The sequence below is a fragment of the Oncorhynchus tshawytscha genome, linkage group LG20 (assembly GCF_018296145.1).
Source record: "Oncorhynchus tshawytscha isolate Ot180627B linkage group LG20, Otsh_v2.0, whole genome shotgun sequence".
Lineage (NCBI taxonomy): Eukaryota > Metazoa > Chordata > Actinopteri > Salmoniformes > Salmonidae > Oncorhynchus > Oncorhynchus tshawytscha.
The window spans coordinates 13375035-13399299 of NC_056448.1; the positions used below are offsets into that span (position 1 = coordinate 13375035).

The 24265-nt window shown below is 42.8% G+C and overlaps 1 protein-coding gene across 1 annotated transcript; it reads right to left on the reverse strand.

Annotated features, from left to right (window-relative positions):
• Window positions 1-8: 8 nt before the first annotated feature.
• setd1ba (SET domain containing 1B, histone lysine methyltransferase a) lies at window positions 9-23669 on the reverse strand. Its single transcript, XM_024380690.2, is given in 19 exon segments — window positions 9-3021; window positions 3138-3275; window positions 3449-3568; window positions 3687-3812; window positions 3987-4153; window positions 4463-5833; window positions 5956-6387; window positions 6487-6562; window positions 6731-7015; window positions 7140-7310; window positions 7773-8516; window positions 12665-13193; window positions 13195-13274; window positions 13276-13794; window positions 17487-17596; window positions 20227-20497; window positions 20939-21037; window positions 21332-21486; window positions 21671-23669. Coding segments are annotated over 19 exon segments (5628 nt in total). The 5' UTR covers window positions 21732-23669; the 3' UTR covers window positions 9-2847.
• Window positions 23670-24265: the final 596 nt, after the last annotated feature.

Genomic DNA, 24265 nt, shown 5'->3' on the forward strand with positions numbered 1-24265 from the left:
CTCAATCATTTGAAAAAAAAATGCCTTTATTTTCTATGATTTTATTTTTCATACATTTGTGTAATAAATAGACATGAGAAACAGGCTGATGATTCCACCCCATTCCCATGTCATTCCCTTTCTCCACACTGCAAACAGGTTTTCATAGAATTTACAACAAAAACTACTAAATAAAGCTTGACACAAGCTGAAAATACTGCCACCAGCTTCACCAGCTCTGTCTGACACAGATCTCTCAGCTGTATTGCTGTAGCAAATCCCCCGGAACAAAAATATATATATATTCACAGTTAAAGTATTTATTCATTTTAAGATTACAAAGGAAATGGGCAGAAAAAAATGAAGACGTTTCTACAAGAAACAATCTTTCAAAGGGAAGTGGAGATTTTTTTTCTGTACAAGATGCACCTTTCCTTTAGATAAACAATTAAACCCATGTTTTTTTAAAGATATATATATATATTTTTTACTGATCCCTGAAAAGACCACTTCAAATTACTCACCTTTTTGTTAAAAAAATATAAAAAGATGCATCATTTTATGTATTCCCCATGACGATAGATAAAATTTAAAAAAGCTTCAGGTATTTTTCTATACAAGTGATCCTGTACAATATAAACATCAGTTGTTCAAAAAAAAAGAAGCAAAAACACTGAGCTATCCAACTGAATGAGAAGCAATGAATGACTTGGTCGTCAGACTTCTGATTGGCTAGGAGGGCGTAAGCAGAAGTGCAAGCCTCCAGTGCATTCAAAAACGGCAATGATTCACGAAACTGAATGACAAGAGACGATACCCACGCGACAAACACACACAAACAGAAGACTGAAGCTCGGGGTTCTTAGTGTGGTGATAGTGCAAGGTCTATTTGGGTTGTTTGAGATTAGAAACACTTGTGTGTAACCGAGTAGAACACTGAACTAACTTGTACCGTGAGGGACCAGACATGTTACAAAGGAAGCACCATGGGGTGAGAACACCTAAACCAGTCATCACCAACACACCACCAGACAGTAAAATAAAGACAATGTCACGTACAACACACACATTCATGACATACAATACAAAACACATCCACACAGGCGAAAGCAGACAGCATTTCATAATAGTGCATGCGCATTAACAGTTACAAGCGGCAGATATCAGAAACACTTTTTGCCCTGTAGTCATGGAAACCCCAGAAGCGTAGACATGTATATGACACTTGTGATTTAACTTACGTTTATAAACTGCCTTATTTTCTAGCCCCCCAAGGTAATTATAATGTAAAAAGTTCCTCGTAACTGCAGTCATGTGAGAACATTGGAATTACATTTACCCAGGTTTCACCTATTTTTACTATCATTTTCCTGTTGTCAACTTTATAGAGCATTTATAGAGCATTTAACACTGGAAATGCAATGGACATCTGTATGGCTTCCAGACAGCATTGGACAAGCTTTAGGAAGAAATCTAAGCATGACGAAAAGCCTAAACCTAATAATACTAGTTCAAATTGCTATTCACTCATCAGCTGTACGGATCGGAACCCTTCCTTAGAACAGTCTTTTAAATGGCCAATCACCTCTATAAACATGGTAACCTCAGCAACCAGATTGACATGGATGGATGTCATGTTGGAGGTGAGCAGGCATCATGAAGTCAAAACATTTCAATACAATCTGCATCAGCAGTCTCACTGTGCAGGGATAAAGTTTGCTATGGAAGGAATGATGCGCCTATGGTTGCTTTTGGAAACACAACACTATGGTGTAGAGGTTCGATTGTGTTCCACTTTTTAAGGAACCCATCTTGCATTATTTTCCCATTCGTATGGCCTACAGAGGGCAGTACTTTCACTCATTGCACGCAAAATACAATAGTGTTTTTGGAGGAAGACAAAACAGTACGAAGGGTCATTTCTGAACGACAACAAAGGATGGCAAAACCATTGGAATAACATTTTATAAATCTCTGAAAACGTATTCCTTCATGTTTAAATAAAGTAACAGACAGCAGCATACTCTATATTCTTTGCTGGAATGAGCAGGTGTGGATTCATCTGCACTCCAGCGATCTCCACATGTTTGTGACTTGATGACACAATGACTCATTCTGTAGCTTCAATTACATCAGTTTTCTGCATTTACTATGGAAAACAAAGGGGGGGGTTAAGCAAATGGAGGCATCCCCGCAGGCTTCTCCTTGGGTGGCAAACCCAGTTCTCAAGACCCCAAACCTACTTCCTGTCTGTGCCACTATGACCACCAAAATGGTGAGAATAGTGTCATCTCCCGCGGGGGAAGCGGTGTCCCTCCCACTGCCAAGTGTTTTCATTGTGCGTGTCAACAGTATTAATGAGCAGCTAGAGCTAGAAGTGTGTGTGTGTACACATAGAAAATGGAGGGCTACGTTCCACGTGGTCTCTGTAAAGCTTATGAGAAAAGCTGGAGTAGGTAAAACTGTACAAGCCAAGACCAGACCTGGGGGGAACCATGCTGAATAGAACACAAAACAATTAAGGGTGCTGCACCAGGAAGCCAGATGGTGTACAGCATTGTGGAAATTCAAAAAGGTCACTGGCAGAGTAGTAGAAAACTCATGTTTATGTCCATTTTAAAGAGCACCTGGAATCGTAAACAATCTTGAGTAAATATCTGCATGTATAAAAAGAGTCCCAGACAGGTAGCTGCACTGTATCCAGATGATGGGTTGTTTACCCATCTCCTGGTTCTTCCACCCCTCCTCTTTTGTCCTTGTGTTTTTAGCATGATGTCTCTGTGTGCGTGTCCAGGGAATAGGGGACAACGTTGGTTGGTAACAGTGCTTGTTGTTTTCCGGGAGTTTCCCCTTGGCCAGAGACTAACGTTAGTTCAACGTTCCCCTACAGTTCTCTGCCCCACACAAGCAGGGGATCTTCTCGTCTTCGATGGGGAACTTGTAGTCGTAGGTGATCTCCTCGTTGACGTTGATGGGTTGTCGGGAGTAGATGACGATCTTCTTTTGGGACTCCACTGTGATCACCTTGGCGTAGCAGTTGGGCTGAGAAGACGAACAAAACAGAGGTGTTATAGCGTCAGCGTGTTGGCTAGCGTAGCAATGTGAAATTGGGTCAACGAATTGACTAGGTTCCGTTTTGATTGAGAGGAGACACTTACATTGCAGCTGTGGTTGATGAAGCGGGCGAAGTTGCCACACTTGGTGGCGTCTATGATGGTGTCGTGGTCCACACGGAACATGTAGCTGCTCCCGATGCCCTCGTCCTCGTAGCGCTTCTCCCTCATGTCAGCAATCACCTGGTCACAGGATTGGATGGTTTTACACTTAGCCTGCTTAACGCTCACCTGTAGGACTTGACGATTTGCAGCCGGGCACAAAGTACACGTTTGTGTTGTCGGATAATCTCTGGAATGCTTCCCGTCTGCGCATCACCTCCCTCAGACTGAGAAGACAGTCGTGTTCTACTCACCTGCCTGATGTTCTGACCCACGTACTCAATCACCATCTCGTCAGCAGCAATTGGCTCCATAGCAAACAAACCCCAGTCGTGAATATGCGACTTACAGAACCGAATCTTCTTCTTACGGAACTAGGGAAAGAGTTTTTTTTTTTTTAAACAAGACAAATTGAAGTGACAGTATTGCATTGACACATTAACAGAGTAAAATAACAGTGGTTGTGTGTGGGTTGTGTTTGGCCTTTGGTACCTTCAGCTGGTTGAACTTGAGCAGGTCGCTGTCACAGCTGAAAGAGGACAGCAGGCGGCGCTGTTCAGACCGACGCTCAGAGCCAGCTCTGGTGGAGACGAGGGGCTGCGCGGGAATGCTCTTGCCCTGCAGAGAGAGACGGAGGAAGGGAGAGAAGAAGATGACAGAGGGGAAATTAAGAAGGAAAACACAATGAGCTCCTCCTACTCAAGGCAAACGGACACACAAACGCACAGATGAACAGACACCCTTTGCTGATGTGAACTCAAGCCCATCAGCCCACTCTCTGCTGAGACCCACCTGCATGTCTATGGGCCCCTCCTCCAGCAGGTGCTTGTTGCTGTTGAGGTATTTGATCTTGTCCTTCTTGTCGATCTTGTAGTAGCCCTCGCTACGGGCACAGCCAGTCATGTGATCCCTCATGCCATCGTCCCTCCTCTTCTTCTTCACCGCTGGGATGTTGGTAGGTACAGGGGAGTCAAGGGAAATCATTCTAAAAGGCTTTTGGAGAAGGCTAAACCTTGGGTTGGTCGAACCATGACCAAGCATTTCTAAATGTACACCTATATAAATTGCTTGATGACTAAGCAAAAAAAGAACAGGGAAAAAAAGGACAATAAAGGAACAACACTTTAGGACAAAAACAGACTAACTTGATTGTATTCGAGTAGAGAGGCAGCAGAGGGCCCTATCATTGCTATACAGTTAAAGGCAAATATAAATGTACTAGCAATAAATGGGCAGTAATATTGTCAACGGAGAGTAGTAAAGGATATGAGGGTGCTGGACCCACAGTGTGTCGTTGAGCCAGTCGTTGCCATTGTCCTGCTGCAGCATCTTGTCGTAGGTGACCTGCAGGTGCCGGATGTCCTCCTCATCGATGCCGTCGTTCCAGATGTCGTACAGGATGGTCATCTCCTCAAACTCAGAGCGTGGAGCGAGGTGGGGCCGCGGCGGCGTGAACGCGGGGGAGTGGCTAGCCAGCAGCAGCTCTTCCCACCCTCGCCGCACCTTACGGGCAGGCTTCTGCACGCGCTCCTCTTCTTCATAGGGGAGGAACCGGTCGTCAAGGGGCAGAACCGTATGCGGCTCTGGCTCCCCTTCCCGGAAGTCCAGGCCCACTGTGGAGGAGTCTAGCCCAACGTAGCCGGGGATTCCAGGAAGAGTGTCTGCAGCAGCCATGTCTGCAGAGAGTTCTCGGAGCTGGGCATCGTGAGGCAAAGAGGGGGGCATGGAGGTGGGAGTCGCCGAGAGCTCCATAGGCTCAGTCTTAGGAGAAGTCAGTGCTGCCAGAGCTGCCAGAGCTGCAGCCTTTTTACTCTTGGGTCGCCCAGGCTTCCTCTTAGGCGGGGTTATGTCCGGGGGCACTGGGAGGTCTAAGGCCGGGACAGCAGGCAGGTCTTTTGGCACGCTGGTTAAGGCCTGTCCCTGGAGGGAGTCGGGGGGGAAGGTCTGGCTGGCCAGGGTGCTGAGTGGAGGCTCCTTGAACAGCGGACTTTCTGAAGAGGCTTTCCGGTGGATGGGAAGGCCAGCAGCCAGGGCTGTGGGGTCTGGGAAGACAGGGGTAAAGGTCAAATCTCTGCCGGGGGTTCGGGGGATACCTGCACTCAGGACGGGGGACTGGGCAGGGTAGGAGAAGGGGCTGCCGGATATGTGGGGGGAGCTGAGGCTGACCAGGCTGCTGCCAGTCAGAGGGGCATCGCTGCCAGGTGTGACAGGCACGTTCTCAGTGCTGTTCTGGGACTTGCCCAGGCCCCTTGCCCGGTCCATCAGGTCCCTGCCAGGGGTGCGGGGCACATCCTCGTCTGTGGACAGCCTGGCCCTAAAGGGGAGGGGGAGGTCCGGCATGGGGCCGGGAGGCGGTAGCAGGAGGGAGTGGCCTCCCATGGCTGGGGAAGGGGGGAGGTGCATAGGTGGGACTACTAGGGATCTAAGGAGGACTGCGTCGGGGTCCAGGGATGTGGAAGCCCCTCTACCTGGCGTACAGGGCAGATCCTTGTCCTCTGTGTGGGCCTTGGGTCGAGAGTCCTGGTCGCTGTCAGCCAGGGTGCCCGTCGGGGTGGGAGGCCGCAGGTTAGTAACATCATCCTGGGGCTCTGTCTTCAATACAGGGATGGCGACTTCCAGGTCAAGGTCTGACTCCTCAGCTGAAAGACAACCAACATGTCATGACAATCTGTCAGTTAAAAGCAATATGCAGAGTGTAACATCTGAAATTACATCTGAAACACAAAGCTTGTGTGGTTAGGTAACAGGAGAGGGTTAAGACCTGGGACTCCTTTGGGTGAAGGGGGCCTGAGGTCCTCCAGGCTGGTCTGGCCAGGCTCCGCTGCTCCTGTGACCTCGCTGAGGGATCTGTGGTTGGGCTTGAGCTTCAGCCCCTCCCTAGGCCTCTGGTCTTCCTCTAAACCAGCCAGCTCGGAGGGCTCATCCTCTGGGGGAGGACCTAAGGGCGTGCTGGGCGCCTTGGGCTCCACCTCCTCCTCAGATGAGGAAGACGAAGAGGAGGATGAGGACGAAGATGTCCGAACCCGGTCCTCGTCTTTATCTGGTAGACTCTCCACGTCTACCGCCGCCTCCTCCTCCTCCTCTTCCTCCTCCTCTTCTTCTGCCTCCTCCTCTGAACTGGAATCATAGTCAGAGGAGTCCCCACTCGCAGAGGAGTCAGAGACAACTTTCGAGGATGCTGAACTGGCAACGTCTGTGGGAGCGAGGAGGAGAGAGAATAGGACAAGTTACAGAGGCAGAGTTTACACACAGTACCAAATAACTATGGTCATTGACATAAGCATGGATTTACCCTCATCCGACGACTCCGATGATTCACCATCACTGGTTGAGGCCACCTCATCTTCTTCCTCATCCTCTCCACTCTCCTGAAAGGTCCAATCACAGAGGTTAAAAGCTTTTATTAAAAACATTGTTCTACAGTATGATGCCTCAGATTGCCTTCTCCCAATGAGCTGAAGCACCTGTTGAAGGTTGTGATGGTCAACAGTTCATCTACCATTCTAGGACATGTGGTCATTTGATTGACAGCTCACCTTGCCCGATGACAACCTCTCAGAAGCCTCTGTCTCGTCAGGCTCCTCCTCCCTATCGGACAGAGACTCCTCTTTCCCAGAAGTCTCTTCTTCCTCCTCGCCCTCACTGTCCAGCTCCAGCGGCCGCGCATGTCGCCTCCGTAATGCCGCACTGTCCTCGTCCATCCTGGACCCGTCTTCTGGAAGTTCCGCTATGTCCTCCAGCTCATCGTCCACAGGCGTGGACGGTCGCGCTCGCTTAGTGTCCCCGGTGGAGGTGGCATCAGGAGGGTCCTTCCTCTTCACCTGAAGACACACACACACACACACATTAATCATCTCTGACAAATACAATTGTTGAACGATTTTTACAAAGCATCAGAGCCCTTTAGACATATTCTTAATAAATCCTAAAAGTGGCTGGTGGTACCTTGAAGGAGGGCAGGCGGATGGCTCCTCGGAGGCCGATGCCCAGGCCCATACCCTCATAGCCTAGGCCTTCTCCCTTGTTCCAGTTCTCCAGTAGACTGGAGCCCATGGTCTCTTTGGGCTTGGGCTTCTCCTTCTCCTCCTCGCCAGCCTTCACCGGGGTCAGGGACGCCTGGGGGACGAACAACAACATGGTACTGACATGAAAGCCTGTTTGCTATCTGGCTAGTTAACGCAGGAGAATACCTGGCTTGAATAGTCATGTCATTACAATTAAATGGTAGCTAGAGTTTGTGAAATAGCAAAGTCCATCATTTCAACGCATTCAAATAAATTCTCACTCATAACCTCAACTTCGCAAAAATATGAGGTTAGTTGAGCTTTTCTGATACAAAACATTCCAGGAGTTCTAAATGAGGCTTTCCTAAAAACATTCATTTTGTATCCAAGCAACAATGGCCACAAAAAGACTGAGGGATATATATTTGAGCTAAACCAACAATGACGTTCCAGGGCGTAGTTAAATAAAATATAGAATAATAAAAAATAAAAAATTCCACATAATCTCAGAATTGACTGTTCACGCGAGACTGAAGTGAGACTAGACAGGAGCTGGATTTGAAGTATGACTCACCTTGGCTGAGTGTTCTTTCTTATCCCACCACTCGTCAAAGGCCCTAAAGGCCACCACCTCCACCATCTTACGGTTGAGGTCCCTCTTCATGATGGCCTTCAGCTCCTTGACGATGACCAGCAGCACCCCTTCCACAGTGGCCTTGTGAGGATCCTCCTTCTTAGCCTCGTAGCCCGGTGGAGGAACAGCAGGGTTGAACTTGGGCATGCTAGGATGGGGCCAAGGTTGCTGCCCGTGGCCCCCTGCACTGGCAGCAGGGGTGCTACTCATGGACAAGGGTAGGTAGGGACCCCCAAACTGCATGGCTGCTGACCCAGCTGAAGCCGTCCCTCCTGTGTTCATGAAGTGTGGGTAGGGGTAGGGCCCCCGGGTCTGGGCCATGCGACTCAGCATTTGGGTCTGCATCTGGAAGGACATGTGAACACTGCCCCATTGAGGCAGGCAGCTCATCAGCTCCATCTGCATCATGGGCACCATGCCATGGGGGTAGAGGTGAGGCAGCATGGGGTGGGGCACTCCAGGTGCCAGGTGAGGGCCCGGGACGGCAGAGAGGTGGTGTGGAAGACCGAAGCCTGCTTGAGGAGGTAGAGGATGGAAGCCGGGGGGTGGGAGGGGCATAGACTGCATGGGGGACACAGCAGAGTGGACCACGATGCCTTTGGCACAGTCGCCACTGTGCGTGGGCGTGCCTGGCATGTCGTCCTCATCCGAGATCTCCATGTCTTCCCCAGAAGACTGATGGCTCTGTGGGAGAGGGAAAGGACAAGGTGTCAGGACATCTCTATACAGTACATGACCTGATAGAGTCAAATAGGAAGCCTCCACACAATGAGCACAGGTCCCAGCTTCTCTACTCATCCCTACAGTCATGAAAAGTTGCATGTGCAGTTTGACATCAGAAATACCTTTGTTTACCAAGCAGTGGATGCAAATCACATGCCACTTCAAATGCAGCTTAACAAACACTATCAGATGGTTATCGTCTACAACATTGCAGATACACCACATTACCAAAAGTATATGGACACCTGCTAGTCGAACATCTCATTCCAAAAATCATCTGCATTAATATGGAGTTGATCCCCCCTTTGCTGCCACAACAGCCTCCACTCTTCTGGGAAGACTTTCCACTAGATGTTGGAACATTGCTGCGGGGACTTGCTTACATTCAGCCACAAGAGCATTAGTGAGGTCGGGCACTGAAATTGGGCGATTAGGCCTGGCTCGCAGTCAGCATTCCAATTCATCCCAAAGGTGTTCAATGGGGTTGAGGCCCAATTAGGCCTATGTCATTCATCAGGTGTCCACCCATTATTACAGTGCATTCAGAAAGTATTCAGACACCTTTACTTTTTCCACATTTTGTTACGTTACAGCCTTATTCTAAAATGGATTAAATAGTGCCCCCCCACCCCAATTCTACACACAATACCCCACAACGACAAAGCAAAAACAGGTTTTAAGAAATGTTTGCAATTTTTTTTTAAATCAATTAGTATATTTGAGTTTGACCACAATATTACTTGCTCTGTCTTTTCTGGTGGATTAAATTGAAATTGCAACCAACTTTCTATGGCTTGTTTTAAAAATAATGATATTTGAGAGATGATTTCCTTTTAAAATAACTGAAAGTGAGAGGTTGTAATCTGAATCAAGGGAAAAAGGCCTTTCGTGAACATAGGGGGAGACAGTTTTACTAATTTGCTAGAGAACCCGTTTGGATAACTTTTGCATGACTGAAGCCTTTAGTGAGAGGTCTAATGCTTTAATATTTAATCATTTCTGCCCTCCGAATTCATATTCATGATATAAATAGGCCCGTTTAATTTTGTCTAGCTTGCCGTTCCAAATCAAATGGAATCTTTTTTTCTCATATAATTTAAACAAATGTTCGCTAGGTGTAGGCAAGTACATAAGCAAGTAGATAAACTGGGATATGACTAAAGGGTTAATCAGGGTGATTTTTCCACAAATATAAAAAGGTATTCCATGGTAGCAAGATCTTATCTACTTTTTCTAACTTTCTATTTAAAAGAATAAAAAATTACTGGAGTGAGATATATTTATTTTGGGATATGTATACCGAGTACATCCACATCACAATCATACCCTTTTATTGGTAAACTACATGGTAAAGTAAAAGTAGAATTTTTTAGTGATTCAATACGTAATACACTTATCATAATTTGGTTGAAATCCAGAGAGGTTCGAAAAAGTATCTATATCCTCTATGAGGCTGTGGAGGGATCCAAATTGTGGATTTAAAAGAACATGAATCATCAGCGTACAATGACAGCCCTGTATTTCTAATTCCTTGATATTATTGTTGGATCTGATTTTAATGGCTAATATTTTCATGGCTATAATAAATAGATATGCTGATAGTGGACAACCTTGGTTTACTCCTCTTGACAGTTTAAAATTTTCTGAGAATTAGCCATTATTTACTATTTTACACCTAGGGTTACTATACATAACTTTAACCCATTTTACAAGAGATTCTCCAAAATTGAAATGTTCCATACATTTATATAGAAACTCCAGTCGTACTTTATCAAAAGCCTTTTCAAAGTCTGCTATGAATAGCAGGCCTGGTTTGCCACATTTTCATAGTGTTCTATTGTTTACAGTACTTGCCTTATATTTTCTCCAATGTATCGTCCATGTAAAAAACCTGTCTGTCTGATTAGAATTAATAATGTCCGACAATACCTATGCGCTATACATTTTGCAGCACAACACTGAAGGCCTCCCATTTTTTTAAATGGACTGGATCTTTCTATTTCCCACTTGTATCCTGTTTCAGTAATAATGAAATCAGACCTTGAGTGTCTGATAATCTACCATTTTTATAGGAGTGGTTAAAACATGCTAATAACGGTCCTCTGAGTATATCAAAAGAGGTTTGGTATACCTCAACTGGTAGGCCATCCAGCCCTGGAGTTTTACTGGACTTAAAAGGCTTTAAATTGCATCCAGAAGTTCCTCCTCTGTAATTTCACGTTCACATGAGTATTTCTGTATGGCTGTTAATATTACATTATTAATAGATGGAGGCAACAAACAAAAACATATACTTAAAGTACTTTGCTTCCTCTTTCAAAATATAATTTGGTGAATCATAGGTGACCCCGTCATTTGTAAGAAGTTTTAGTCAATTATTTTTGGTGGCATTTTTACGATGAAAATGTAATATATATTTTTTTTAATTGAATTTTTCCCCATTTCCCATCCAGTATGCTTTATTATTATAATATATTACACTTGATCTTTGTCGAATAAGTTCCTCAATTTCTTTTTCCTCTAACTTATTCTGAGCCTCAATGGTATTGTTTTCATTGCCATCTGTTCTGTTTGACCTAAGACTTACCAACTCCGACCTTTGCTAATATGTTCAGTCTCCCCAAAACGCTTGTCCATTTCACGTAACATCCATAATGCACTTCTTAATTGCTTTATTTCTCCAACATGTCAATATTTACAAGGCCACTTTTTGGGGTATACACTCCCCCAAGGGCTACTATTGACGCACAAATCAAAAGTTTCATTTACATTTTGCTTGTCCATTCTGTGAGACATTAAAGTAGTGATTTTGTGTGAAAAATGCAATGCACAAAAACACCGAAATCACCCTAGTAACTTAAATGGATTCTGAACACAAGCATGAATAAAATGACAAAATGTTTCCCCCAACCCATTAATAATAGCCATCATTGTTAAACAAACCATATCTGGGTGGCAATGAAATCATGATTCATGAAACAAACAAACTCACAAAGACTTAAAAAGCCTGGGGAGTGGTGTGTGTGTGCCAAACTAGTCATATTATTGAAATGTTTTCTTTGTGATAACATGAAACATACAGGGCTATGTGGCCAATCCTGAATGTCAGGCTCAACAGAAGCAGTAAGTGATGAGTGTTGAATGGGGCCAATGGCCAGCGGGCCCTGTAGGCTACTCCTCTCCCCTGACGACGTGTCCCATGAGCTTTAAAAAGAGGAAGTGAAAGTGCTTTCTATTCCCCAACAGCAGGAGTCCGGTTTCTCTTTCCCAGTCACATCACTTGGTGTGGGTCTACTACTACCAGGGCACAAAGCTAGTTACAAATGGTGAGTATCAAACATGAGGAAAATAACTGTGTACTCATCAAGTGAATAATTACTTCCTAAAGTGTTTTTCTTTAACTATCAAAGACTAGTTGAACCGATAGAGGTACCCTGTTAGGCCATAAAATCGTACCGCTACTGTACTGCCACTTACTTTTCCTGTCAAATTGCTCTGGGACCAGGTTATAAAGCCTTTGTTTGATGTTTCCCTGATACATGTCCACACTTTGGAAGGCTGGCTGCAATGTTCAATTGTGCTATGTAGAGAATTAACTAGCAACTGTAGGAGCTTTGCATTTTTTGCAAAATGATTAATACATGCTTTTTAAAACACACAGCCAAACAAACAGAAAGACCATGGAAACAGATTGTCAGAGTACATGAAGAGTGTGTGAAGTGTGTTTCTTTGAGAGTTCTGACGGCAGGAGAAAAACACACTACTCAAACGTTCTGTATCACAGTATGTTGTTGATAACTTCACAGCATACCAAGTTTGGAAGAAACCCATATAATAACAGTCACTGTTTGCTGTGAAACCAGTATAAACCATTTCCTCTGGTAGCACAAGAATGAAACAAGACAAAGTGCAGGCCTATGTTTACTTCCTGTGCCCCCCCTATAACTGCCAAATAGATCAGGCTGCAAGCAGACATCTCCATAGCAAAACTACTACTCTGGCAAATAACATGTCATGTATGGAATGGACCCTCTATTCCCCCTTCTCATCCCTAACTTTCTAAAAACAGTGCATCTATCCAAAGTTAGGATGATACTGTTCGTTCTTACCTCCAATTTGTCTGTGGGTGTGTGGTTTCCGAGGCGACCATCCTTCGGGTCACTGGTGTTCATCCCATGGAGATGGTCTGGGGAGATGACCCTCTCGAGGAGCAAGCCTGTTCCAGGGATGGGCTCCTCATCATCGGAGTCAGGCAGGGGCGTTGGGCTGACATCCTCCAGGCCTGTGCTAGAGGGCCGAGAGGTGTGGGTGCCCCCATAAGGAGGGATGGGTGACAGCTGAGAGGAAGAGGAGGAGATGGGGCTCCCCTCCATACGCACCTCAGTGTCTGATGAGTCGCCTCCAGGAAGGAAGGGAAGCTTTGTCCTTTTCTCCTTGAGCAGCATCTCGATACGGGAGTCCAGGCTATTTCGCTCTGACTCCAGCGTCGGGGTGCCGGGAGAAGGTGGGCAGGGCTCTGGTTTCCGGGCAAGGGGGGTGCTGGGGTGGGCCTTGGGTTCAGGTGGGGGTTCTGGAATGGGTGGAGTACCTGGCTTATCCTTGACTGGCATGAAGTCAGTGGCAGGGGCCATGGGAGGCTGGGGGTCTCCGGTACTCCGCCTCCCGCTGGACGGGCTGGTGGATCGGAGGTTCTGAGGGGGAACGCCGGGGGCATGGGGGCCTGCTGGTAGGGGGAGAAGGCTGACTTAAAGCTGGCACTGGTAGGGGGAGGTGGTGTGTGGGCAAAGGATGAGGCAGAGGGAGGGGGTTCAGGTGGGGCAGGTTGGTGCTGCTTAAAGGCAGACTGTTCAAAATTTCCTCTGTAAGAGGAGGAGGATGAAGAGGATCCCGATCCCCCAGCGCCATGGACGTAGCGCCTCTCCGGTCTCCGGTTGTAGGCATCCTGGAACTTGCTCTCGTGTCTGCGAGACTTGTAGCTTCCGGAGCCTTCGGCCCGGCTAGACTGGTAGGCTGGGGTGCCCTGTCTGCTGGAATAGCTGGAGTCCTGAGAGAAGGGGGTGCTGGTCTGGCGAGGGGTATGAGGGGTGCCCTGGGACTGCGGCGTGTCTTGCCTTAGGCTAGAGTAAGCCGTGTCCTGGGACAGTGGGGTGGTGTTGGTGCCGGTGCCGCTGGGGGTCACTGTGCCTCCCACTGCAGCAGATGAGCTGCTCTCAGAGAGCCGGCGCAAGGGTTCACAGGCCTGGGGAGGGACACACCAAAATCTGCTTAGGAAATCCACTCACAGAAGGCAGTGATGAAACACAGTCGCGTCAAATTAATTAAATTATTACCACCCTTGATAAAGAGGAGCAAAAAAAGAACCGTATAAATCCAAATACTGAGCTTTATTGTGCAGTCTGCTAAAAAGAAAATTGGGTAATTATATTATTTTATACTAATACAATTGCTCAGAGAAATATATTTTAACAAGCAATACATATTTTTCTCAAAAAAATAGGTCAAAAGTATTGGCACCCGTGTTTTGAATATTTCACCTTGCAAGGATAATGCCACAGCCTTTTTAGAAAAAGGTTTAATGAGATTGGAGAACAACACAGAGATCTTATACCATTCCTCCATACATAATCCATTCTAGATCCTTGATATCCTTAAGTCTGCGTGTATGGACTGCCCTCTGTAGCTAGGTTTCCATCCAATGGGCGACATATTTGCATGCAAATATTCTCAAATCTGCATAAAGAAAATGTATGCATTTACCCACCAGTGGTGCGTTTCCACACAACTGACTTGCGGATAAAACCTTTTTTTTTTTTTTTTTTAAAGTGATGACGACGTAGTGCACAGAAAATTTCATTTTTTCGCTTATGTTTTCATGTACTGAATAAAAATATAAAGGTCAATGTGTTTCCATCACATGTCAACAAATTTAAACTAGTTTAACAAAAACTGTTGCATTAAATAACTAATGTCTGGTCTTGGCAAGGGTGCTCTAGCCAAGAACTAGCAGACACGGTGAGGGTAGGCTTGTCTGCATGAGATTATTATGGATAAGAGCAAGAATATTTGTATTTATCAAATGGCAGTGAAGCATCATGTCATCAGAATATGACCCTAGATATTTATTGGAAAGGAGCATCAAGCTCATCAACATGCACTTTCACCACCCTGTGAAGTTCATAACTTAAATTTGATCTGTAGTCTATTAACCTGCTTGGTTTCTCGAGTCGTAGTGGGAAGACCACACACACCATATCATCGCGTGACTCCAAGTTTACCTCGATATGATGGTTATTATTGAAATATTTGCGCATAAAGGCATTTCCACTGCCATTTCTCGCATAACAAATTTTACAGACACAAAGGGATCCCATGTCAAACAAACAATTAACCGGAAATCACCTGTTTCCATTACAGATTATTATTTTTAAAAATTTAATACGATACGAGTTTATTTGCATAAAAACTGTGGATGAAAACATGGTTTGTGTGGCCATAGAGATCCACGTCCATGTAATCTGAACATTGCACAGGGTCAAATCCAAGTGTCTATCCCGTTTGGCAATCTCCAGGCTTTTACATTTATTGGATGACATGAAAATAGAGCTCTTTGGCCACGCACACCAGTGGTAGGTTTGGCGTCACAAGAAAAATGCATATGAAGTAAAGAACCCCATACCTACTGTAAAATATGGTGGTGGATATTTGATCTTAAGGAGACATTTTGCTTCCACTGGTCCTGGGGCCCTTGTTAAGGTCAACAGCATCATGAACTTTATCCAGTACTAAGGCATTTTAGCAAAAAAACAAACTGGTTTCCTCTACCATGAGGCTGAAACTTGGCCACAAGTGGATCTTCCAGCAAGACAATAACCAAGCACACATTAAAATCCACAAAAATCAACATTTTGCAATAGCTATCTCAGTCTTTGGCTTGAACCCCATTGAAGACCTGTGGTTTGAATGGAAGAGGACAGTCCATAAGCCAGGGGCGTAAATTGGTTATGGCAGTCGCCATACCCTAGCTCAACACCAACAATGTAGAATAGGCTACTAAATCATTCTAATAATACAAATGCAGTTTAGCAGTATTAGCGGGTTGAATCCCCCCGTCACTTTGCCATACCCTAGGTTTAGCTGAAATTACGTCCCTGCCATAAGCGCAGACAAAGGATATCAAGGATCTGGAAAGATTCTGTACAGAGGAATGGTCCAAGATCCCGCCCAGTGTGTTCTCCAAACTAAAAAATAATAATATCTATCTCTATATATCTATATATTTTAAAGGCTCAGTGTCATTATCCGCACATGGTGAGGTATTGAAAAACAGAGGTGCCATTGATTTTGACTCCCATTAAAATAATATATTCGTTGTAAATTTTTTTTGCATGCAATACAGCTCAGTATTTGTATTATTTATAATTGCTAATCAAGGGTGCCAATAACTTCGGGCCTGACTGTAGATAACATCAGATTATCAGCACCAGAGTTATGATTTCACTTAACAGGCCAACAGTTATATCTAAAGATGTATGTTCAGATTTGAGTTTTTGCAACACTTCCCCAATATGTATTAATTAAAACAGCTAAAAACAGCCTAGCAGTGCTTGCAGGAGCAGCTGGGAAGTAGGGCTACGGCTCAAAGTACAGGCAGCCCCTTTTCTCTGCAGGCAGGCAGACGTTCTTGACAACATTCCTTCCTGGGCCCCATTTTACCACCTGCTGCACTGATAGAGATTAGAGATAAGGGTGTCAGCTTAGATTGGCTAGGGGTTCACTGGGACTCACTTGACTACAGGGCAGTAACAATTATCCCTTTCATACACAGACCAAAATCCCACTAATTTACCATGCATACTTCTTTTTACATGCTTTATGTTAGATCTGAAAGGGGTAGGGGGTAAAAACAACAACATAGCAAATGAAAAGCCACCTAAAGACCTAGACATGATTCCTGCATTTTCACAGACCATGTAACCAAAATACAGGTATTGTGTCTGTGTAAATGGTTCTGTGCTTTTTTTGTAGGTAAATTCATTAACACGTCGGCAGGTAGCCTAGTGGTTAGAGCGTTGGGATAGAAACCGAAACGTTGTAAGATCGAATCCCCGAGCTAACAAGGTAAAAATCTGTCGTTCTGCCCCTGAACAAGGCAGTTAACCCACTCTTCCTATGCTGTCATTGAAAATAAGAATTTGTTCTTAATGGACTTGCTTAGTTAAATAAAGGTCAAATAAAATGTAACACCTCCCTAATTTGAAATGCTAACAGCCCCCATAGTTTTACAACACATCCCACCCATCACAATTTGCAAGTTACAATTTGCAAGAACATGGTAAAGGGGCTGTATGAAAGGAGGTTATATAAACATTGCTATATATCCATATCTCTCTCTATTTATATCTATATATATATATATATTCTTTATTAGATGTAATAAACCACATCTGTCTGAAATGGGTAAATGAGTCAGGCATAGAGCAAAATGATTCACCAAACAAACCTTTGAAGCTGGAAAAACTACTGACAGTAATTACTTAACTAGTCCTTCAACTGAAATACATTTCAGGTGAGATACACTGGCTATTCTGCAGTATATATTGACAATGGAACATACAGGGAGGATTTCTGCATTTTGAAAAGTACATATCTTGAAAACTAAGTCAACAATTGACAAACACCAAAAGATCATTTTTGGTTGGAGTTTTCCTTGAAAGTTGGGAGACTCAGGATTATGCTCAGAACTTTACAATCAATTCAAGGGACTAGGGCCTTGTCTATCAGTGGGCACTGCTACAAAAGTTACATCAAATAGAATGTTCAGACAAATTAAAAATGCTGACCTTTCCTGCGAGCCTGTTGTGGAACACGTGCACATTTTCTCAAATACAACATAAGTGCTGCTAAACATCAACACAAAAAGGGTGGTCTTACCAGAAGAGCCTCTGCCAGGCTACGAGGGGACACTTCTCCTCCCACCGGAAGTGTCCGAGGGGTGAAGGTGCCATTCAGAAGTAGCTGGAAGTATCGAAGGCGATTCTCTCCTGAATGGATAAGGTTAAGATATGGTACAATAAAGATTTGGTGGCACCATACTGAAATAGAAAATTATATTTCTCAGTTACCCTTAGTTGACGCGTAAAAAGAACATCATGCACAGCAATAAATACAAAATAATGTATATGCAATAATATGTGATATATAGTGCCTTTACACCCCTTGACTTATTTCCACATTTTGAATTTAACATGGATTCAATTGAGTTGTCACTGGCCTACCCAAAATCCCCATAATGTTATAGTGGAATTATGCTGTTTGAAATTTTTCCAAAAAATAAAATATGAAAAGCTGAAACGTCTTGAGTCAATAAGTATTCAACCCCTTTGTTATGGAAAGCATACAATTCAGGAGTAAAAATATGCCTAACAATTAAAGTAATATGTTGCATGGATTCTATGTGCAATAACAGTGTTTAACATGAGTTTTGAATGTCTACTTCAAGCTCTGTACTCCACACATACAGATAATTGTAAGGTCCCACAGTCCTGCAGTGAATTTCAAACACAGATTCAACCACAAAGACCAGGGAGGTTTTCCAATGCCTCTCAAAGAATGGCACCTATTGGTAGATGGGTACAAATAAAAACAAATAGACATTGAATATCCCTTTGAGCATGGTGAATTGAATTATTACACTTTGGATGGTTTATCAATACACCCAGTCACATCAAGAAAACAAGTGCCCTTCTTAACTCAGTTGCCGGAGTGGAAGGAAACCTCTCAGGGATTTCACAATGAGGCCAATGGTGACTTTAAAACATTGTTTAAATGGTTGTGATAGGAGAAAACTGAAGATGGATCAACAACATTTGAGTTACTCCACAATACTAACCTAATTGACAGAGTAAAGAAGGAAGCCTCTACAGAATACAAATATTCCAAACATGCATCCTGTTTGCTTCAGCACTAAAGAAATACTGCAACAAATGTGGCAAAGCAATACACTTTTTGTCCTGAGTACAAAATTATGTTGGGGCAAATCCAATACAACACATTACTATGTACCATTCTCCATATGTTCAAGCATAGTGGTGGCTGCATCATGTTATGGGTATGCTTGTAATCTTTAATGAAGGGGGAGTTTTTCAGGATAAAAAAAAAAAACAAATGCCGCTAAGCACAAGCAAAATCCTAGTGGGAAAACCTGGTTCAGTCTGCTTTCCACCACACACTGGAAGAAGAATTCACCTTTCAGCAAGACAATAACCTAAAACACAAGGCTAAATCTGTACTGGAGTTGCTTACCAAGAACACAGTGAATGTTCATGAGTGTCCGAATAACATTTGACTTAAATCTACTTGAAAATGCATGGCAGGGCCTGAAAATGGTTGTCTGGCAATGATCAACAACCAATTTGAGAGAGCTTGAAGAGTTTTGAAAAGAAAAAAATGGACAAATGTTGCACAATCCAGGCGTGGAAAGCTCTTAAGAGACTTACCCAGAAAGACACACAGCTGTAATTGCTACCAAAGGTGCATGAATGTTTATGTAAATGAGATAGATTTGCAAACATTTCAAAAAACATGTTTTCACTTTGTCATTATGGGGTATTGTGTGTAGATGGATGAGAATTATATATTTTTTCATCCAACATGAATTCAGGCTGAAACACAACCAAATGTGGAATAAATCAAGGGGTATGAATACTTTCTGAAGGCATTATTATTCAATTTATTTTATAAAACAGAAAATTATGGTTTGTAGGAGTTTCTGCATGATTTATAACAAGACATTTTCTCGTGACATTTCATGGACATTTTAAATCAGCAGCTACACATGGAGATCATTAGCCTAGTTGAAAAATCAATTTCAGGGATATATGCCCACTACTGCTGGCAGGTGAAAATATAATAACAAATTGACAGTACTCAGTAGGCCTAAGATTTTATGCATGATCTCCAGCCTTTCTATATAGGCTACCAGTAGGCCTATAAACCAAATGCATCACTGAGCACCTTCTGCTGACATGAGAGGAACCACTGTCTCTTTAAGAGAATGAAACTGTTGCAGGTTCTTGATGTGTCAACTTTAAATAAGATACATTACCAATATTAATGGCTACAGCCAAAGATATTAAGATTGTAAAATGCAGCTAGCATGAACCGGTAAAATATTGTTTAATTATAGGCTGAAATTAAGCAACTATATTTTGGCTATAGTTTAACATATTTCAAGCCTAATTGTTTGATTATAGGCCATCCCTGTGCACAGAAAGAAACAAACTACAAGTATAACTAATTCAATGATTACTGCAATAATCAGATATAAGAAAAATAAACAAGTCCAAACCAATATAGGCCTAACAGTGTTTCATTTGTATTTGTATTCTAGTCTAAAAAAGACCGTTCTGCAGTTTGTACACTGTTTTGATGCTCGTGGGCTGAATCCCATGTAAATCGTACTGACATTGAGATGCAATTACTCTGGTAACCAAGCAACCAGAGTAAATGTATACACGTGACTAAATGTTCTCCTCCAAAAGTTTAATTAGTGACACCTTATAAATAAAGGATCATGTTATCACATATGTGTAAATGTAGTTCCTACAACAGAATTAATTGCACATTATTTATAAATACTCTCATATATTTAGCCCATGCAAAGATTGCTTACCTTTAGGATCCAGCTCCACGTGGATGATGTTGCCCATGACAGACGTGTTGTGTAGAGTCTGGACAGCATCCTTGGCTGCTTTTACAGTTCCAAAAATAACTTTAGCTATTCCTAAATGCTTTTTGTTCTTCGGATTGTAGAGAATTTCCACCTCTTCTATGTCTCCAAATTTCTTGCACATGTCAGTCAAAAAACCTTCCCTGATGTTATCATTCAGCCTGGCAAATGTCACCTCCTTGGGTGGAACACGGCCGATGTAACATTCGTCAATCTGGAGAAATAAAATAATAGTTGCATTACATTATGAATGTTACATTTATTTAGGCTACAGCATATGTATCCATTAGCCATTGAAACCTGAGTTACAGGCTTCAATGTTACAAACAAAAATAAAATGCATGTATATCTGATTAAATATCATCCTTTTAGGACAGCTGCCGTTCAATTAAAAAAATAAATAATAATAACCACCATAGAATGGTGTTGACATAGGCTACAACATGCAAAATGTGTATTCTATAAAGGGACAGTAGCATGTGTTGCCTGCCTGGCGCACTACATCCTAAATAAAAAAACATGACACAATCAACATCAGCGAGGGGGTGTGTCTGCATACCTAAAACTTCGGAACTTTAGAAGGCTGTAACAGACCGAAAATGTCTAAATCATTGCACATTCGTTTAAGATCTTAGTGTTTAACTCATTAGCCTACCTTAAACTTTGGAACCGGCAGATCGGTCTCCTTGTACTTTGTCCAGAGACGACCGATTCTTGGGTCTCGGACGATATCGACGGGTGGCATCCCAGGGTTCTGTAGAATGAATGATAAAATGTAGCCTAACCATTCAAAGTTCTGACAAGCAGGAGTGTTATAACAGGCCGATTGCCGATCAATCAAGTTGATTGGATTTTTTTTTTTTTTTTACATAAACCCTTGACTGCGTTTGTAGCGCCGGGATAGTGACACTTTTGATGCACTGTGTCAGGTGCAGAAAGTAACGTGTCCTGCCCACTAACAATGTACATTGTGTCAATCTTTGAGGCGAACACTATGCAACAATGTAGTGAAGGGGTTTCTCTTTTCTAATACGGATGTAACACTTACGGGCATGTTAAATGAAGTTCCATCGTAACGATACAGTTTGTGCGATCCCTTTTTCAACGCTGGGTCAATAATCAACTTGAAACTTCTCCAATGGTGACTTCGTTTCTCTCCCGAACTGCAAACGGGATGGTGGTTGTCCATGCCGTTCGCCAAACCTGTGTAGAAATTTCAAGAAGATGAGAGCAACACTCACGCACGAACACTCGTTACATTGTAGCGATAGCCTACAGTAGTAGATGGTTGAATTTGCAAATACTGAGGAAGAAAATGGGGGTCAGAAGAGTATCCCAGTAACCGAAACAGGCATTACAGAGGAAAGAAAAAAAAGAGCAGGCTTACTTGAACTCTGCTTTCTGCCATGGTCTTCGTTTAGCCTGTTTCTTTCCCCTGGCTTGGACATGATTTATCCGATCGAACGATATTTTAATAATCAAACGGCGAGATCGTTTACCTCCCACTGATTACACTACATGATTTAAAGGATACTGCCTCCTTTTTGCGAGCCAACACATATTGTGCCTCCAGTCTGGGGTTTCGGTCTCTCCCACAATACACCACTATTGAGCTTCCCTTCCCTCATACCATTCGCACTTTCGATTCGAAGTTCTTTACGTATGCGTATATTTTGGAATATTATGGGACAATTTTAAACACAAAATCACACTAATAAATCAAGATATGTATTCATTTTAATGCAAATATTAAAAGTAATTGTATAGTAACTATAGCTCGCACATTGGGCATGTAATAAGTGTTGAATCTACCGCCTACATTTACTCATACGGGAAACAAGATGGACATAGAAGGCAGACGCAAGTTTTGTCTAAGCACAGATCTAGGGTCAGTATTACGTTTTAATTCCTGCTTGAAAAGGTTAGACAAATGAATTTTAAAACCTGACCCTAGAGCTGTGTTAATGGTGCTTCTCATGAAAACTGTTGGGTCTGTTTACAATATATTACGTAAATAAAACATTACTCAAAAACAGTTTGCGACTGCAGACTACATTATAACCTATGCACTTAGTCTGTAATACCCTTATAATATCCAAAAGCCAAATATGGGGAGATTTTAAAGTAACCATTTATCTTAGCCGACACGTTTTGCATTATTAATCTGTTCAATTGTCCTTTTGAGCTTTTGTGTTAAGTATGCTAAGGAGATGTACCATCCATTGCATGATATTTTGCAGTGCTTGGGCAATTGGCTGGTTAACAGTAGCAGTTCCACTGGCCAATCAGAGCGAAGCTCCATTTTAGCTTCTGCTATTAGAGGCACGGCTGAGGAATCCTTTAACAGTGAGCAGAGAGGGGGCTGAGCGCGCGCTCAGCAGCCATTTTCCTGAAATGGGACTCAATGGCCAATATGGGTTTCCTTTGTTCCAAAAGGGATCTTATACTTGATTTCCTCATCTCTTTATGGACTATGATAAATTACAATGATTCCTCATTGAAAGGATTGAGAAGAAGGAAGATAAAATACTGGATGTTATCCCTTTGACATTTTTAACCTTTTTTTCCTCCTCTGCTTGGAATCCATCTTTGTCCTAACTAGGTCATGGCACACCCATAAAAGTATTTGTGATTCTAAAGTAAAAAATAGTGAATAAACAGCTTGTAATTGCTATGAAGAGAAAAAGTATAATGACATTGTAATGGCATTTTGCACTGTAAATGGCCATGTATGATAGCATTTGTAAATGACATTTTATTAACTTTTGTACATTTTTAAATGTAGGAAATGTGCAGTTACTGTTATTAAAATATCACAATTCTGTTTATTCATTGACTTCTATCATACATTGATAATTTATGAGTAATGCTGTCAGTAGAATTGCCACCTCTCTTCAATACATTAATTTGCCTGCTGTTTTAACTATATCCATCAGAGGCTAAGTATATTTGCTGCTCTGTCAGCACAAAACAGGCCAGAGAGCAAATGGCCTTTCTCAAAAATGCTGAATCTGGAAGTTGGCTGTTTGTTCTCAGCTAACCCCCTTTTTCTACATTAAAGAGTGGTTGCTTCTCATCTTTCACATGGTAGGCTACAGCATCTAGTTAGTTACACAACAGATACCTTTAATGCCCTGAAAGTCAGTAAGTATTCTTCCTTCAAATGATGGCTCATGCACTAAATGTGTGAAATGATAAAGGTTCATAGTAAGGAGAAGGCTATAGGCCTACATTTGTGGGGGGACATTAGACAGAACGAATGTGAGGGTAACATTTACCTGACCTTGTTTTCAAGGGCATATTTTTTATTTCTGTAGAATTCCAGACTCAATCCTACTTATTAGTATCCCCAAAGGCTAAGCACATAGATACTGAATCCAACAGGAAGCAGATGAAAAATGAAACTAATGAAAATATTTACCTTAACATTGTGATGAAATACATTTATCAGGCCTAAATGCAGGGGGAAATGGAACGTTTTCAATCCCATCTTCGGATCCTCTAATATTGGCTTAAGGGAAGGGTGGGGATGCAACACCTAAAAAAAGGAAGAAAACAATTAGCCCAAAACTATTTCACTTGAAGCTTTTAACTTAGTCTTCACTGCCATTTGACCAACGAATAACAAATGCTGAAAATCTTCCATCAGCATCAGTGAGAGCAGTATGCAAACCAACTCCCCTCTCTCTTCCTGAAGACAGAATTGCAGTCAAATCCCTCACCCTCGAATTTGAAGATGTTAAAAGTGAAGCTACACGACATAACATAGTGCCATGGAAATCTTGTCATTTTAAAGGTAATGGATTTTGAGCTGTCTCAAAGCATAGGCTATAGTTCTAAACAACAATAATGGGAAAGTTGATTGTTTTAAGAAGCAGGTTCACCAAGGATGTATTTATCCAAGTTTATCTTAACAAGTATTATATTGAAATAAGTGAAATTATATTGTTGGAATTAAATACTAATCATACACTTACAGTTA